Below are 18,593 nucleotides of genomic sequence, written 5' to 3' on the forward strand. Positions count from 1 at the left end.
TTTGTATCTACCTGATTTGGACAAAATTAATGTTTTTAGTAACCTCAAGGAAATGGTGCAGAGCTCTGGCAGGGATGCTCACAGACCCATGTTCTCAAAGGTTCTGTTAATTCACCGGCTTTAGCCACTGATGTGAGACTTGTTTGTACTTGAGATATTTGCTGACTGAGTTCTCCTGTGGGGGCAAAAAGTGCTTATGCACCCAGGCACACAGTTTTTTCCCCATCATTCTTCCTCTGCCCACCTGCTGGGGTAACTTATGCCATTATTACTCCAAGGGAAATCCACACTGGTAAATCTGGTATCAATCCACTGAAAATGCGCTCTGCATTTCATTGTGTATACCTCATAAACCTCATTATCAGTTAGAAAAGTGCAAATACTAAATCATTCTTCCACGTGTTTCTAAAAGCTACACACATTCACATAAAAGGCCACCTTTAGAGAGCTACCACCCTTACTAGAGCATTGCCAGACTTTCTATGGTAATAGGAGTTTATTTTGAAACTGTGTCTCCTCTATAGTGCAATTAGAATAGGATTGTGAACAAGAATTGTCAGAAATTAAACCAGTATTGTTTCCCATCTTTATGTGACAGGTCATGGATGGAACGTTATTAGAGAGTGGAATAATTGTGGGGAATTTTTGTTGTTGTAGTTGTGGTGAAGGGATGAGGGGTGGAGTGTGTGTAAATTGTCCACCTTTGTTGGTGTTGTGACGATGTTATTTTGATTTAGGTGTGGGGAATTCTTTTCTTCATGTAAGTGACGTTTGTGAAGATTGTAGATTGTGTGATGAATGTGTATTTTAATGATAATGATTAACGATAATGATAAAAGAAAACATCTTTTTACATTTTCAGCATGATGTAATTAAAAAACAGATCCCATAAGCTATTCAGGCATCTCATTCTTAGTGATTTCAGCTGTATGAAGATACCTGAATATTTTTAAAAATCTGGCCCATAGGCCAGAGGGTCAAAATACATTGTTGTAAAGATTAGATTGCTGCTCTTTTCAATAGTCTGTTGTACTATAGGTTTTGATTATTCTGTTTTGCATTACTACTCTTTATGTTGGTTCTGTTTTTTTCGTTCCTGAGTAAGCTGCTGCACTAGGTGTCTCTCTTTCTCTCTTCTAATCATTATTTTTGGGAAGGTTTGTAAAATTTCCTTTTGCTTCACAGTGTGCAAAGCAGTACAGCTTAAAGGCTGTACCCTTACTGCTCTATGCATTTAGTTGCTGCTTTGTTCTAAGAGATGCTGAGTATACCTGTCACCCATTCAGCTGCTAAGGGAGCAAATGATCATCACGGGATCAGGCAGATAAGAGCTGATCTATTCCCTAGCCAGCAGGAGGGGAATTTAAAGCGGTCAGTTATCAGAGGATCTCCTCCAATTTTCCTTCTGAAGGGGAATCTCTGGTAGTGCAAGAATGGCAAAACTGTCAGTGGTATAAATTAAATCCGAAGTTTTAGCTTACACGTAGGGCTAAAGTTGGAGGGGGGGAGCCTTGAGCAAAAGCTTAAGGAAGGAAATACAGAGCATTCTGTCACTGGTACTCTTCCCTCCAAAGGCTGAGAAAAATCTGTAATAAACCTCTGGTTAGAAGGGCAAAGCTGGCTTTTAACCTCAAAAGTCTGATTGTGCACCAGCCTTGTAAATGCTATGTATGCTGTTTTTCCTCTGTACAGGTATCTAAGCCAGACTGTACTGGAAGAGACGATGTTAACAGCCAACCCTCAAAACAGGGAGAAATTAGCCATACTAAAACAAGCTCTAGGTGCTATGGGATTCAATAGCCTGGTAAGTTACACAAGCTTATGTTATTTGTGGCTAAAATCACCATATTACTTAGTTAAAAGCAGGCCATAAGGAACTCTCACTGATAACCTTTTGTGGGGAAAAGAAGCGCCTTTCTGTCTTTCTTTCTGTTGGTTAAGACCTTGAAACAATATACAGTACTAGTTCACTCCAGGGAAATTACTGTAATCACTTTTAATTAGACACAGCACCAACAATGTAAATCTTTTTCATTCTTAAAGATTCACAAAACAGCTTCAAGGTATAATAGTCTGAACAATTAAATTACATAGATAAAAAGAAACAATCAAATCCCATATGACAGAAACCTCATAAAACCCACAGGAATTTTTTCCTCTTCCTGATTATCTCCCTGTCCCTTTTAATTTTGTGAAACACACATTCCAAATGCCTTTGCTAGCAGCACCTGAAAAGAAGTAAATACATGTTTAGTCAAACAAAATTAGAGCTGGGTAACTTGAAAGAGCTGACTTAACCCCAAAAAAGCAACAAAAAGATCGGTCTGATGTTTGTCTTTAATCCTATAAAGCTAATGAAGAAGATAATTTGGAAAATTAATCAAGAAGAGGTTCTGGAGGACAGAGGTATGACGGGAATCAGAAGAAATGGAGAGCTGAGTATAAGAACTCATGTAAACTGTGTCTTCCCTTCAGGATACTAGAATATTTAACAAACTCCCTGTATTTCTTACATATGTATACGCTACCTAGCACACTGTAGCTGGGACACTTTTGCAAAACAAATGCATAAGCAACAGTAGTTCTAGAAGGAGGTAAAAACTTATTTACCCCTACATGATATTTAGCGTCATGAGAAAAAAGCAGAGGAAAAGTTAATGTAACAGTATGCTAGATTATCATAAGAGATGACAGATGGGCAACAGTTGTAATAAAAATGGATCAAGGGCTATTAGCAAAAAAAATTGTGAGTCTGCTGAAGCTGTTATTTAGGTGTGAGGTAGACTTCTGCGGTGATGGTACATCATGTAGTTGTTTGGCATTCCCTAGTTAAGGTAGTAACAAATGTTCTTTGGTAACCTATGCTACCTTTTAATATAAAGAAGAGTGGGTTTTTTTTCATGAATGTTCACATAGCCATGTACAAAATTGAACACATATGGCTATATTTGATAGAATTATTCCTTAGTCTTAGTGGCTCAAGCTCTGCACCTGTAGACTTCAGTAGCAAAAGTTAAAGGCACTTTTGCATTTAGCCCAGTGTTCACAGATGGGTGAATCTCTCTAGCTCTTTCGTTAACCTTTCTGTTCTGTTGAGGAAGGCGTTCAGCCCATAAATAAGTAATTGAATGCATAATGAATCACATTCTAGAAGCCTGCAGAAACTGTCTGAGAACACTTTACATACAGTATTCTTCTGGATCCAGCACTTCACTTTGCTCAGAGTTCTTGAAAGGAAGTCAGTTGCCTCTCAGAAAAGCGTAAACCATCTTCAAGGCTCCTCTATATCCAGACAGCGTTAGAATAATCATTTAGGAGACTAGAAATCTGTGGAGCTTCAGAGTACTGCAGGCTGATCTCCTGTGCTGGAGGTTAGAGGAGAATATGTAGATAAAACACATCTAAAATTTCTGCCCATTACTTCTGAGGTACATGGAAAGGTCTGTATGTATTATTCCTTGACCATCTAGCCACATTTAATGGTAGAGTTGGTTGTCTTTTTGAAGGACTACATAAAAATTCCTTAGCAGTCTTTAATCATATCTTGCAAAGTATGTTAATGTTTATTAAAAAATTGTTTTAAAGTTGAGGGAACATGCATCTTAGAGCACCATGAGAAAGTGTTTGAGAATCTGGAACGTGAACTAAACCCGAGGCCTTACCAAAATCACCAGAATAAACAGCTATCACAGCCTGCTGCAATTCAGTGCTGTACAGTCATCCCCAAACCAGTTCTGAACAAGCTAACCAACAAGCAAGAAGTATGCTGTACTAGTGTGCCATTCCATCTTGCCTAAGAGGCCTTCCCAAGAAGCAGGGTATAGCACCCTAGTTTGAATGCCATATTAGCATGACAGTTCTGTTGTAAGAGCTGTCTTATTCAGACTTCGCCTGTATATATTGCTTTTTTTAATCTTCAGCTTTGGTACTGCATAACAGAAGAATATACTGTTACCCTATTTACATCTGTCTCCTACAGTAAGAGATTGAAGTTCTTGTCTTAAAATGTAGTTTAGCGAATCAAACTTGCTTAAACAGCATCAGAGGTGTTGTAGTCTGTATCCCAGAAAGACTAAGCTTTTTTTAATGTCCTCTGATGATGGGCAGATTTATTAGAGAAAGGAACAAGAAGAAGAAGAAAAGCTTTTTTTTTGACCTGTTGGTTTTGAAAACTGATGAAAAGTCATCCAAGCTTGGTTTCAGTGTGTTCTGAATTCATTGCAGTCACCTGAGAATAAAGGGGATGTATTGGCTAGGTATTTAATTTGTAGTGTATTTTTTAATTTTACTCTGCAAATTCCAATAAGTGTGACTTCTCACTGTCACTTCTACTGTTTCAGTAGAATCAGGTTCCAAATATTATTTTTCAAAAATATTTCAAGAATTATCAGTTAACTTTGCTGTGTAAAATGCCATGTAATGCTATAGTGGATATCAGGTTTCGTGTTTTATAATTTTAAAGGAGCACCATTGTTATATAACTGACCTTAAAAAAAACTTCCAAAAACACACAATGTTTTCCATGTCTTAGCATTTTTGGTTCATATTTCATGGATCATTTTTTTAATTCAATTTAAAAAACATTTAAAAAAACAACCAAACAAGAAAATTAGTTCTGTTCTTGTTCATTTGTAAAAATGAGGCCAGGAAAAATCTAGCCCTAAAGGTGACTGCTTCACAGCCTTAGAGGCATCAGAACATAGCATGCAATCATGGGAGGAAAGTGTGTGGGTAAGGGAGGTTGCTTTTGTTTCTTTTAGACCTTAACTACAGCTTTTACTACCAGGAACCTGTTATAATTTAGAGCTAGACATTTTGTTTGTGAATGCAATTGGCTGAGGAAAAAACAAACCTTGCTATTCCCAGATACAGAAATTGTCTTGATGGAAATTCTCTATGGAGAAGACACATTTATTTCTTGCAGAAATAATGCATCCATTAAAGATATTTCAGTGCTTCTTATCACATTCTGAAAAACTTTCTTAACTCAGTAGTTAATGTGATTTACATTAAAACAAAAGAAAAAAAAAGGTAATCTTGTTGTTTTATGTCCTAGATACATTCCAGTTTGATTTCTAAATCCAAATTTCCTGTTAATAGTTCACACGTGAATACTTTTTAACTTATCAAATGCCAATGATACAAACTAATAGAATTCGTATTTTTATAAAGCATTGGCTTTCACTGGTGTGCCCAACAGATCTCTTCTTTATCTTTAATTCTGCATAAAATATGTGCAGGAGGTGGAGAACCTGTTTGTAATTCTCTCAGCAATTCTGCATCTTGGAGACATTCGCTTTACGGCTCTGACAGACGCTGAGACAGCATTCGTGTCAGACCTGCAGCTACTGGAACAAGGTCAGTAGGACATGACCTTGGAGCGTCGCCTGCTTGGTCGCACAGCGGGACAGTTGTGCTGATCCACCAACAGATGAAACACAATTCCAAGGAGACAAAAAAAATGACTTCTGAAAATTCATAAGTTACTGTGGGAAGACAGTATCCAATTGACTTGGATGTTTTATAAACTACAGATTTTTATGGGATGAAATAAAATGCTAGTATTGCAGATTATCTAATTCAATGTCATATTTAATGCTATCATTTGCCAAAAGAAATTGTACAGTGCACTTTGTGCAGTCTTCTTTTAAACTGCTCTTGCGCTGCTTGTCAACAGCTGAACAATTTGCATGGAATTGAATTCCTTACATTCAGAATCTATGTCCTAAAAGGGTCTCTTGTTTCCATGCTTTGAAGTTTGCCCTATTGGTCACTAACAAATCTCCTCAAAGTGGCTTATGGATACAGAATGTCAATAAGTAGCATACCTTAACTCTAATAGGAGAGAAAGTCTGCCAAGCCCTGGGGAAAGTCCTGAGTAATCTTTAAAGGGGAAAGAAAGCTGTAATGTAATATACAGATACATTCAAACTTCACAAAGTGCTGATTATAGTAATCCGATTTTATGTGTTCATTAATTTTGATTACTCGTATGACAGCACTCTTTTCTTTAATGTGTGGGTTCTTTCACTATTCAAAAATAGCATCTACATAAGAAAATCTGTTATAAAAAATAAAATGTGCAGTAGAGCACAAATCAGGCTTTCTTTAAATTCTCTTTTCATTTCAGTGGCAGGGATGCTGCAGGTTTCACCAGATGAGCTTGCTTCAGCCTTAACAACTGATGTTCAGTATTTTAAAGGTAATCTTTTCCAAGGTTACATTCTCATAGATCAGACCTGGTGGCATTTTGATCTTCTGATTTGAGAATTTTAAAAGCAGATAATTTTTGTTTCTTATTTCTTGTATGGTCTTATAAATGTTCTCTCTGAGGAACACGTAGGATTATCCGCCATGCAATAAGTCAGACTGGGCCACTGAATTAGAAATGTCTTTGTAATATGGAGCAAAGCAGTTTCACAGTCTGATGCTGATGGACTCCTAACTTGATTAATCTTACAAAAGTGTGTCAAGATAACAGATTAGATATTAATACTAAGAACTAAAGTCAACAGGAGTCTCCTGGGGGAAAAAAAAAGTTTTAAAAAAATTCTTTTCAGTAAAATGCTAGTTCTTTGTGGTACTCATACCCTTTTCTATCGAAAAAAGTACAAAGGTGTGTGTTTCCAAACTGAAGATCTTGCGAGTGTTGACAGTCATCTCATCTTTCACTGGAGGCTTCAGAAAAAAGCTAACACCATGTATAGGTTTGGCAAAGGAGAAATAACTGTAACTAAATTTACTGTAACTAAAATTACTTAAGGTGAGCTTTACAACATGCTTTCATCTCCATTTTCTGCTTTCTCTCTTAGGAGACATGATTGTACGGAGGCACACCATAGAGATTGCAGAATTTTACCGGGATCTCTTGGCAAAATCTCTATATGGTCGTTTGTTTAGCTTTTTAGTCAACACCATCAACTGCTACCTTCAAAATCAAGATGAGACTGGAAGGTAGGAGTGCCATTACAAACTATTAGGTGTGCTGTTATCTGTTCAAATCCAGATCCATAAAATAAACATAATTCCATCATTTAAAGCATTTTATGATAGCATGACAGTGATGCTTGGATCTTTAAATCACTGGCCGTTCCTTCAAGTCGTTTCCTCGGTAACGTATTTATTTATTTGCTTGTGTAGGGGGACATGGTACTTTATGCAGTAATCTAGATTGATGGTTAGAATTAGTAGCCTTTTAAGAGTTGACAATACATAATGAGCTAAGTCTTTCAACAAGCAAAAAGCTGCTTGGTGGTTTTTTAGTGCAGAAGATACTTGTTCCTTCTCCCCAAAACTATGACCTTATAAGGCACAGGGTATTAAAACCAGAATTTTGTTCAAAGGTCTTCAAATGAAAGTTTAAACTTCACTGAATTAAATGTTCTAAGAATGTTCTGGATATCTCTAGGTTATCATCTGCTAAATTCAATGATGTTGCTGTCCAGTGTGGTTTCTTAGAAAAAATGAATGCTAATTAATGTGTGCCAGTGGAGCAGTCAAGAAACAAACAAAGAACAACAAAAAAAGAACTCTCAGTAGAATCAAAGTAGCAAACTAAGACAGTAGACCTAATTAGATGATCATATGCATATGACTTAACCAAGGTTCAACATCTCACATGCTCAGATGAGCTTTCTTATGAACACTAAGTACAAGATGTTCTGGCATTATTGGTAAATGGAAATCCACAAACACAGATGTGGAACTTCCAAAAAAGAATAAGTATTTTTTCTTTTATCATATCTGCGTTGGCTTCATAGGACAAATATTTATCAGGTGCCCTTTTTTAGAGTTTGAAGACTTCACAATCTTATTTTTATTCCTATTCTATTTGTAGACCAATTAGTAATAAATCACATTTCTCTTCTATAGGCGTAGCTAACAGAAAAAGCTACCGTGCCTGAGTAACTCAGAGCTTTCTGCACATAAAAGCTTTCCGTCGTTATATATACCACCAGAGTGCCTAGCTTCCTGCTGGAGGCAAAGAGAAGGTTTGCCAGTAACACAGAATGGGCTTACTTGTCTGTTTCTGATTGTACAGCCCCTTACAATTGCAGGCACCTGGACAAACAAGCTAGAGCAACTTTCCAATCCATGTCCAATTTGAAATGCTGTGTTTCTAACAAGGAAGGACAGTGGTATGTGGTCACGTTCAATTCTTCACCATTCATTCCTGGGACTTATGGAACATGGGCTTAGCTCAATGCATGTCTATGACAGACAACAATCCAGCTCAGGTATTCCTAATTACAGTGAGCTCATTTGTAGTGGTTGTTGAGGAAGAAATGTAGAATCAATATATTAAAAATCTATTACAATTATTTGAAATAATTTTTCAATGTGTAATTTTGCAATTTTGAAATTTGATATCTCACAGTCTTTCAGAATAGGGTGTTGTGTATCTCTGTTGTTCAGTAATGTAAACCTATAACTTCTAGGTATCATAGGATCTTCAAATAATGAAAATCAAAGCTGTTTGTATCCTGTTTACCTTGTAGTCTCCTTTTAGTGCAATCATATGTGCCTGAGGTGACTTCTACCTTGTGGAAATACTTCTCAGTGAAACTATTTCTACCTGTGTGGTAACTTGAAGACTATGTGATGTTTTAAGTCCTAGCTAAAACAGGACAGCTGTTTGATGTTGTCAGGAATGAGGAATTTGCAATAGTTTTATATTATACCTATGCCTGAAAAAGGGGAGTTCTTCATTTAGGCTGGCTAAAGGAAGCTAACCAGCTCAGGATATATTAGCAATGCTGACAAGACATATTAAATTTTAGCAGGCCAAATTCAGCTTCAGGTCCCTTTCCTAACTTGCAGCTAAATAGCTTATTTTAAGTGAAAATGAAGTTGACTGTCCTTCATTGATATTTCAACCTCAATTGAGTTAGCCAGCTTAAGATAAGAAAATACCTCCCCCAGCATTTTTTTGGTCCAGCCTAATCATATTGTATAACCTGTAGTAGTAAATCAAGGCATAGCACAGTTCAAGATGCAAGTTGGTTTAATACAAGTCATTTCATGAATCTGTGATTTGTGGTTCAGATTTCCTTCATATACATCTGAGCAATTCTATCAGTTAGCAGCATTATACCTCCAGTTTGGTGCAGTTTTAATAAACCTCTGCTTAAAGATCCACCAAAGACATTAACTAATGTGACTAAATAAGGCTGATACATTTCAGGCCACACTTCATTTCCCAGTCGGAAACTTACAGAGTTACTACTTATCACATGGGATGAAGCCTTCATCAGAAACCTGGAATAAGGTTTCTAACTCAGTTCTCTTGTTTTATTGTGAGGTAGCTTAACTGTACTGCCATCCCACTTCAGTGAGAATTTATGAAGCAATAAAATTAGATTTATTGGCTTAGTAACTCTTAAGAGAAACATTTGATCTTGGCATTTTTGAGGAAACTAGTTACCTGGGTTTAACTTTTATGGTGAAGCTACTAGATTTTGGTCATTAATACCGATTTATATTTACCATGAAATAGCTTGTGACTGGTTTCAGGCAAAATAAAAGTGATGATTGCCATTAGATCTAAGGGAAGGGGAGATGATTCTATGAAAAGCTGCAAAGACCAGGCTCTAGAGGTATGAAGTATAGAGGATGAAAGTGTTGCCAGAATCCAGCAAATTCATTACTTTATAATACTATCCAATAAATATAAAGCAAGAGTTTTAATGACAATGTTAAGTGAGATAATACACCTTCAGAAATGTTGTTCTCCTTCATAAAAAATTAGTTATGATTTTGCCTAGTTAGAACTAAATTATAACCATGGATGTTAGTTTGGACTGGTTGCAAGGTACTTTGAGTTTTATTACTTTATTCATCTTGATATTGTTTCAAAGAAATTCGCTGGGGAGCAACTGTTTTTCTGTAATTGGTCTCTAGAATGGGATTAGAAGAAAGCTATGAAATTTCTCACAGGTGCTTATAATTATTTTAAAAAAATTATTAATATTTATATTCACTCATTTATATAATGATTTCCTATTCTGCTGATTTTATTATTGTGAAACTTGTCTAGGTGAACTTCTTCCCAAGACTCTTAACTCTTCAAAGTTTACTACTGTTTTACTTCCATTCAAAAAAGTATGCTGATTTTCAGTTTTGTAGATAAAAGAGACTAGAGCATTCATGGTTGCCTAAATGTGGCTTTTCAAGGTACTTGATTGCACATTGGCAAAGTTGGATCTAGTGATCCAAATATTAGTAATAAAATGTCTTAAGATGATGTTTTGAGAACTCCTGACTCATTCTGCAAGAGGACTTGACTTTTATGGGGATTTAAGAATGTCTGTGAACTCTGGTGAAATATTGTTTTTCTTTTCTGCTGGAAAACAAGCTAATTAGGTATATATGCTTGAGAAAATCTTGATATTGTTTTCCCTGCCTGCTAGTAAGTAGAAGGCATGATGTTTTATCAGCTAGTTAGCAGAGTTTCTCTCTTATGTGGCCTGAAGATGGGGCTAATGCCAATATGCCTGCTGTATTACAGACAAGCAAAGAAAGCTACCATTCAGTTATACCCTCTGTCTGTATCACCAGATCAGCCATAGGAGATTTCTGTTTCAAATAGAGCATATAGAATATTTCTAAATAGGTATTTTCTGAAAGCTTGTGTATTCTGACTGTGTAATCTTATTCCCAGCAAAATTCAAATATTGCCAGAGAGTAGCAGTAGCAACACTTATTTGGGCAAAAGAAAGATCTCAGGAGTCTCATTTACAAACTTCTTAATACACATCATCTGATTTGTAGAGCAAGATATTCTGAAATAGAAATCTTCCCAGCTTAAGACAAAAATCAGAGCATAACCTAAAACATTTATTTATCTATTATTGAACCCAGTAGAAGGGTGCTGGGAGTGCAGGAAGGACAGAAAGAGAGTTCCTGTTCGGAACACGAACAGGCATCATAACAAGAATTGTCTCTATATGTGGAGGTAGGGAAATCTTTAAAACAGACAAACAATACAAAGCATCTAATACAATATGGTGCATAGTATCATATTTTGAGATCTGCTTCAGTCTGGATCATTTCCGGTGTTTCATTAAACAAGATAATGCCATTTTTTAAAGCATAGAACAAATTTTGCTTTAAAGAGCTGAGGAAGAGTATATGCTACTAATGAGAGGGCTATAGATCTTGAGTCTATTAGCAGACACATTTCTCCCTTCCTGCCATACCTGTCAAGTCACTCAAAGAAATGTTTGCCAGATATGGAGCCAGTGTTTCTTTCCACTGAGTCCAACCACTGTCTCTGTCTGCACCACTCACACCTGGGTAAGGTAGTATTAAAAGAAGAATGACAGTTGTTGAGCAAGATGACTGACATGTGGCAATGACACCAAGTCTCAGCAAAAATCTCCGAATCTTAAAAAAAATCACAGAAAAATTTCTCTCAAAAGTCTCAGAAGCTAGTTTGTTTTAGTAATTGTTTGAGATGATGAACGTATCCAACTGGGATATTCAGCCTGTTCCCTTCAAGAACCGTATTTATGACAACGGGTGTAATCTGTCCCCCTGGGAGAACTGAGGGAGTCTTAATGAGGATTCTGAGGGTCCCCATTTGAAGGCTAGGTTATATACTTCATCTAATCCTGGAAATATTTCCTCATTAATCAATGTCACTTCTAGTTTATCCAGATCAGACATAAGCCTACTGGCTTCCTTCCTGGTTACTGGCAGAATTTGGAGGAAGAGCAAGAACCATTATATCTGGGGCAGATGAAAAGGCACGTTAGATCATCCTGCCTCAACAGATTCACCTCACTGCTTTATGTAGGCAGATTACAAAAAATGACAATGGGAGTGAACCCTATGGATTTTGGAGCTGAAAACCATCTGGGATGAAAAAAGAGTGATCAAATAACATCCTATAGGTTTGTCTGAAGCAATGAGTCAGAAGTATTGTAAAGGGAATTCTGTTCACCTTGCCAGGAATGGCAGACAGGTCAAGAGCATCTCTTGATGAATGGCAAGATGTCTGCCAAGACAGTAGATCATCAGACAGGATGTCTTCTGTATGTGTATTGTTTTTAGGAGTTGCCAAGAAATTTTGTGTAGTTTCTTTATAATGCAGTTGCTAAGTGTGCAAGATCAAAAGGTATTTCTAGTCTGTAAGGACATCTTTACAGAGATGTCATTCTGAGGAAAAAGGCAAAACTGGAGACATTGTAAAATAATATCAGTCGAAATGCTGTTTTGTAAATCACAAAAATCAAATGAGTTATGGTTAACATCCATGCCTGTTTTTAACTATTCACAGCTATGTACTGGTCTAAGAGATAAAAATGTTCTTCAAATATTGGCAAGTTGCTGTTTTTCTAATTTCTATGCTAGGAAATATTGTCAAACTTGAAATCAAAGTCTCAGTCCCCACTAAAACTACAGCTGTTTTATTTATACATAGTAAATATTGAATATCTGAAACATAATGAGGAAAAGTGTCAGTGGTGTTTAGTAACCATAAAAGAATAAAGTAAAATAAGCGGATTTTTCAGAACAAAAAGTGCTCTTTTCTAATATTTGTTCTTTTAGACACTGGTGACATGCCCTTTCATTTGTAAACATGGGATCATTCATGCTTTATTTTGCCTTGGGAATCTCTGCTATGATTAATTTAAGGAAAGTAATTTTGCTGGAATTAATATGATTGACAGCTAGCCAAGAAAAACATATATGGACCCTCCCTCTGAGAAGAAAAGTGGTATAAAACAGGGGAAGACAAGAAGAAAGAAAAAAAAAAAGCAAAGTAATTTGTAACCACATATAAAACAATGCTTTTAATTTTGATGTTGTTCTGTCTTGTTGCTATTTAATTTTCAAAACCTGAGCAATAATTTAATACAGAAAATTACTATCATGGTTGGTGAGATTTTGCACAGAAATGACACAATCCAGTAATAAAATGGCACTATTGTAGAGGATACAGAGCCTTGTTCTGTTATACTTGCCCTGTAGGCAAGATATTAATTATGTAAAACCTCCAGCTCTTTTCATGTAGTGTGTGCATCTTCTAATAATACAAGACCAAGATTATCAAGTGGAGTTCATAAAAAAAATTGGGATGACATGTTTTCCTGACAACAAATGCATCTCCTGCAAATCAAGATATTTCTTGGAAATATCACAGTTTTGATAAGGAATGTTATTTGAGGTACGCAATAGGCTGGCTGCTAAGACTTTTGCCTGGAGTTTTAGAAACTAGGGCCAGGTTCCTGTTTTGCCTGATTTGTAATAATTCATTAAGTCAGTTTGTTTTGGTCTTTTCCTTATGCAATTATTTATATATTCCTTGAGAGACAGTAAGAGAGACTAATTTGACAAAATAACAGTCATGGCACTCAGCTGGGATGTAAGCAATCCAGCCTCAAATCTACTCATTGAATGAGAGAAGGGATAAGCTGTTCTGTCCGTGTTAAGTAGCTCTTAATAATTGTGAAATATAATGCAATATTTCAGCTGTTGTGCAATATTACATAGCAGTTCATGTGTTGCCTATGAGGAAGGCTATAGATAAATGACAAAAAAATAAAGTAAGAATGAAAACTTACTAAGTATTCTGAAATTCCAAACTACTTTTTTTCCCAAAACTTATTTAAATAACATAGTAATTCTGGCTTTTCAATAGTCTGAGGTAGTTTGTTTTTAAAATGTCTAATTCTTCTTTATAGAAATGGACTCGCTTTGTTGAAAACACTTTGTGACAAGGAATGTACACCCATCTCTAATCAGGAACATTCGAGAATGAGGCTTACATTTAAAAACACAATTTAAATTGCACTCATTGCTAGAGATGAAGGTGGTGATATATCTTTATGCTTCTTGTTGTAGAAATTCCCTTGGAGGCTAATCGACCTCACGATAACCTCTTCTGCCTAACAAAGTCATTCTAGACTAGATTTATTGTGCAACTTTCTATGTCTGACATTTACGCACATAGCCAGTCCTGTGACGATCAGTAGTGCATTGAACTAGTATGCCTTAGAAATGAAGACAAACTTCTTGGGTATGATTTCTGAAGAAGGCTCTGCTTGTCCCTGAGGATTCTTTGTCCTAGCTTGTTTTGTAGTACTCAATTTTTTTATGATTTTACTTTTTTTGTTTGTTATATGGAAATTTGTTTTCAGGGCTGGATCCTTGCTTAATTAAATGGTGGTGTTTACAGTGAGTGTAATAGAACTATACTAAAGTACTTCAACAGTGGATCACCTTTTTCTCCTTTATGTCTATATCCTGATATATACATAGATTTAGTCATAGAGGAAACATGGAACATGGAGGAAAAATGTGGAAGGAAAAGTAGATTTCAGAAACAGCAGGCTGTGATATTATTTGTATGCATATAAACCCATACATTTACAAATTATGTTGGCAAAGAGAAAGGAAAACCCATCTGCTTTAGAAAGTGTCCATCTCCTTTCTCAGGAAGCTGAATGATTTTTCCTTTGCTGATTTTTCCTGTTCCAGAGAGCCATTGGCTATAGTGCAAACTCTTTCATCCTGCTGGCAGATCATTTCACTCTGGAGAAAGTCCCACTGCATTCACGTAGGCAAACTGGCAACAAATTTTTGACTGCAACCCTCTTTTTATGTTCTGTGTCTAATGATACTGTGAAGAAAATAAAGAAAAACCCAGCCTCAGTGAGCCCAGACCTTTCATATAGAGTTCTCAAATCATTCCAAAGCAGGCAACAGGATATCCCAAAACATTAATTTTGCTCCCCGTAGTGAACTAAGTTTCTTCTCCAGATGAGGTTTACAATGACTTAGTCCCAAGTAAGTACAGAATAGTAACACCTCTGTCCCTTTCCCATTTCTCCTGTCCAAATCCTAGGTGACTGCCCTGGCCTAATCCTTCCACTGGGCCAAAATAAAAGCCCTTCCCTGAATGCAAGCAGTGGCACATGACAAATTAGATGCACTGCCAACAAGTATTCTTTTATATATACAGAGAAGAAACATCGGTCGTCTTCTTGCCCAAATCCTGACTGTTCTTTCCCCTGAGAGATGTAACCTCTTGTGCAGCCTGAGCTCGCAGCCTCTACTTGATGCTGGCACAGAGAGGACTTTGGCTTAACACGTTTCCCATGAAGTACATTTAGTAGGAGCAGTTCTGGCTGTCAAAGAAATATAATCTAGAAGGAGTAACTGAGTGCAACCAAGCAATTTTGAAACTTCCCCTAAATGGCTATCCTTCATCTGAGCAAATAGATACCTATACCTTTAGAAACTGGACTTTAAAGAAGCTAAGATTTTTTCCTTCTCTTACAAATTTAGTTTTTAAAGTGGCTGCTAAAACAATCTTGAACCCTGCTTTTTTATTTATATTCGACATAATAGGTTGGTGGGTAGAATTTTGATTCTTTTGTATACATGGTCTGCTTGTGTATTTCATACTGTGTTTTTGAAATACAGCCTGCTTTTGTCCTAGAACATAAATACTTTTGTCAGAAACAACAGATATATTATTCACTTGCTTGAATTCTTATTATCTGTAATATCTTTTTTCCCCAGTGACCAGGTATTTGAAATTGGAGTACTGGATATTTTTGGATTTAAAGAATTTCAAAAGAATACTTTCGAACAGGTAAGTGCCTATGTTTTGCTGAATTTACTGTAACTGTTAATGTTAATTCTTCTATTAAGGTTTTGGGTTTTAGCCAAAACAAATGTTTTGATCAGGATATAAACATACATGGAGGCAAAAATTTGCTCTTAAAGTATTTTTTCCCGTTCTGCCTATATAAGTGTGAATTAAAACCGGGGCTTTGTACAGTTATTCTTCATGTTAAAAGAATATAGTAAACATCTACCATAATGATTTGGAAGAAGGGTAGTATCAGCATTGAAATACAATCTGAGGAATATACTTAGTGTTGTCTGTTTTCATGCTTGTGGAAGTGATACTTCAACTAGGTCAGTGAGTAGGAGGACAATACACTGGATTGGAAGAAAGATCAAAAGGTCTTCAGATGCCTTGGAGAAAAAAAATAGAATGAAAATGCTACATTATGCTACATGCCATTACTGGCAGATTCACCTCTGTGTGACTTTACAACATGTGACTTTTTAAAAAATTGAATTACATCCATGGAAAATAAATTAAACTTTAGCTCACTGAATGCTTAAAAATCCATTTAAATATCAAATATTTTTTTTTAAATTACGGAACTGTTTGCCCACCTTCGACATTAGTCTCTGAACACCAAAGCTCTTGTGAATTACGTATTTCAGAAAGCATTAGCGACTCTACGCAACACGCTGAAAGAGATGTCTAAGTTATTGTTCAGTTGTTCATTCATTCTGTAATGCAGCAGAAGAAAATCAAAGCATAGAATAGAAAATCAAAGCATAGAAAAAAATAGAGGTGGCATCAGCAACAACAAAGGACCTGTTATTGTTTGAAATCAGAATTTACCCCTTCATCCCAGTCAATCCATTGTTTTATGGCTCAACTTTCTCTTTCTAGTGAAATAGAAGTCATAGAGCCACATTAGTTCAGTTTGTGTAGCATGTTTACATGGCTACCCAATTTCCAAATGTTTGAAAGCACGAACAGGGTAAGCTTACCTCTACCTTCAAAAGAGCATGTAAGAATGCAATAAAACATGTTCCAGTTCCCCTCTCACAAAACTCTTTTTGCTGTTACAGTTCTACCTTGCTTGAACGTTTGCTGGATTAAGGACTATTGATGTGTGCCAATATTCACAGTCACTTACTCAGTGTGAATGTCTACTTTGGGGGAAAATATCAAGTGAAAAATAAAAAACATTTTAACAGACTGAATATATGCAAAAAAATTTCCATAAAACCTACTGATTAATAAGGATAAAGTATTCTGTGCATTTTAAATGCATCTCAAGAGAGAGAGGTGCATCTTGTGACTTACTGGTTATTTTCCTTTGACTCTGTTCTGCACTGTTTTTTGTCATGAAACTCATATAAGTTCTGCAACTGACATAATGAAATACCATGAATTCCAGTTTCTGGGGTAAGTCATTTTCTGCTTAGTGACTGCAGAGGATGCTTGAAGTGAAAATATGAGACTTAAAGAAAAATGAGTAAAAAGTAATTTATTTTATGATTTCTGCATAGCAAACATGATAATTTCAAAGTCAACTTTGCATTTTTATTTTATTTTTTCTAAATAAATATATTTCAAGAGACACTTACTGTCCCTCCACCTGGGCTGAATGCATTTTGTTGAGTAATATTGAGTAATACTCTGAGTCATTACCTCAGAAACTACTGAACTGCATTCCTGAAAAGATAGAATAGAGGTGAGGGAATTACAGAGTTCATTTTTATATGGACTCTATAATGTGATTAACACATCTGATTCCTGAAGTGATAGGTTGCAGTTTCAATGAAGAGAAGCAGTTTGTATCTCCACATGGCACAATGTAATCAAGCAGACCAAAACAGCCTGCACTCAAAAGCTCGAGCTGTCTAGCAGTCTAGCCTGGTTCAGTATTCTGCCTGGGCTCGTTAACCCTGATGATAAACAGGCCTGTCAGCCCAGATAGGGTCCTCATGCAAAACATTGCATCATGTCTGCAAACATGCCCGGTGTCAAGGCCTGTGATTGCAGAATGTTAACATTAAATGTTACAGCCAAAGAGTGGAGGAGCCATAGAAATTACTTTTTCATCACATTTAGATTAACATATTTTAAAATGGCATTACAAAAGTAATTTGGAGAAAACGAACCTTTTGTTTCAAATTACTGTAAGACAAGACATTCTTTGTGATATCTGTTTGCCTGCTTTCTTGAAAAAAAAAAAAAAATTACAACTGTTTTCAAGAAAGATTAAAACCTCCTGATTGCCCAAATCTGGGGACATTCCAAGCAGCTGCGTGAATCTTTCTGGTGCTTCAAATCAAGTCAGTTGATAGACAGTTTAATATCATAATTAAGAGAGCAATATGATACTAACTCACATGTCAATTTAAGCAATTCGTTTTAATAGACTGTGTTTGAAGACAGTTCAGGAAGAGAGAGCTGGATAAACTAGTTATTCTAGCTAGAATAACTGGTTCACTCCAGTAAGTGTGTTGGGATGGCAAGGCATTAGAGTATTGAAATGTCAAAGGCAAACGAAGAATTGGTGTAGGAATGGTTCATGAACAACGCATAGGACAATCGATGTCATAGAACTAAAAAAGTAAGGTTAATTATGTCTACACCAAGAACCTGGTAACTTCTGCAGGCAAGGTGATGTGACTGACAGCTTGCAAGGAGAAAAGTTTTATAGCCAATTACAACGAAGAAGGCATTACAAGTTAAAAACAGTGTTAAGTGTTCAGTTTTCCTTGTACTTGGTGAGCATTGGTAAGCCTTCATTTTATAGAAAGTATGTGTGATACATTATATTTATAATAGCAAAAATAGGACGTGTAATTCTAAAATAACAGTAAACAAGTATGGAATAAGCAATAGTGAGTGGAGTTGTGATTTTTGGTATGAAATTTGAAAGCTGAAAGACAGAGGACAGTGTTTTTAGAAGCCACAGTCTGAGGGAGTCATTGCTCAATAAAGACTGAAAGCTTCTGAATTACCAGGACTCAGTGAGTTA

At 36.1% G+C, this 18,593-nt stretch overlaps 1 protein-coding gene across 1 annotated transcript in view; it reads left to right on the plus strand.

The window, feature by feature from the left end:
• Positions 1-18,593, plus strand: part of MYO16 (myosin XVI) — a 297,557-nt gene that overhangs the window by 168,386 nt on the left and 110,578 nt on the right. Inside the window, exons 16-20 of the mRNA XM_050904272.1 lie at positions 1,693-1,804; positions 5,241-5,358; positions 6,131-6,202; positions 6,813-6,954; positions 15,532-15,604. Coding sequence (XP_050760229.1) covers positions 1,693-1,804; positions 5,241-5,358; positions 6,131-6,202; positions 6,813-6,954; positions 15,532-15,604 — 517 coding nt within the window. The remainder of the gene's footprint in view (positions 1-1,692; positions 1,805-5,240; positions 5,359-6,130; positions 6,203-6,812; positions 6,955-15,531; positions 15,605-18,593) is intronic.

This window comes from Gymnogyps californianus, chromosome 1 (assembly GCF_018139145.2).
Source record: "Gymnogyps californianus isolate 813 chromosome 1, ASM1813914v2, whole genome shotgun sequence".
Lineage (NCBI taxonomy): Eukaryota > Metazoa > Chordata > Aves > Accipitriformes > Cathartidae > Gymnogyps > Gymnogyps californianus.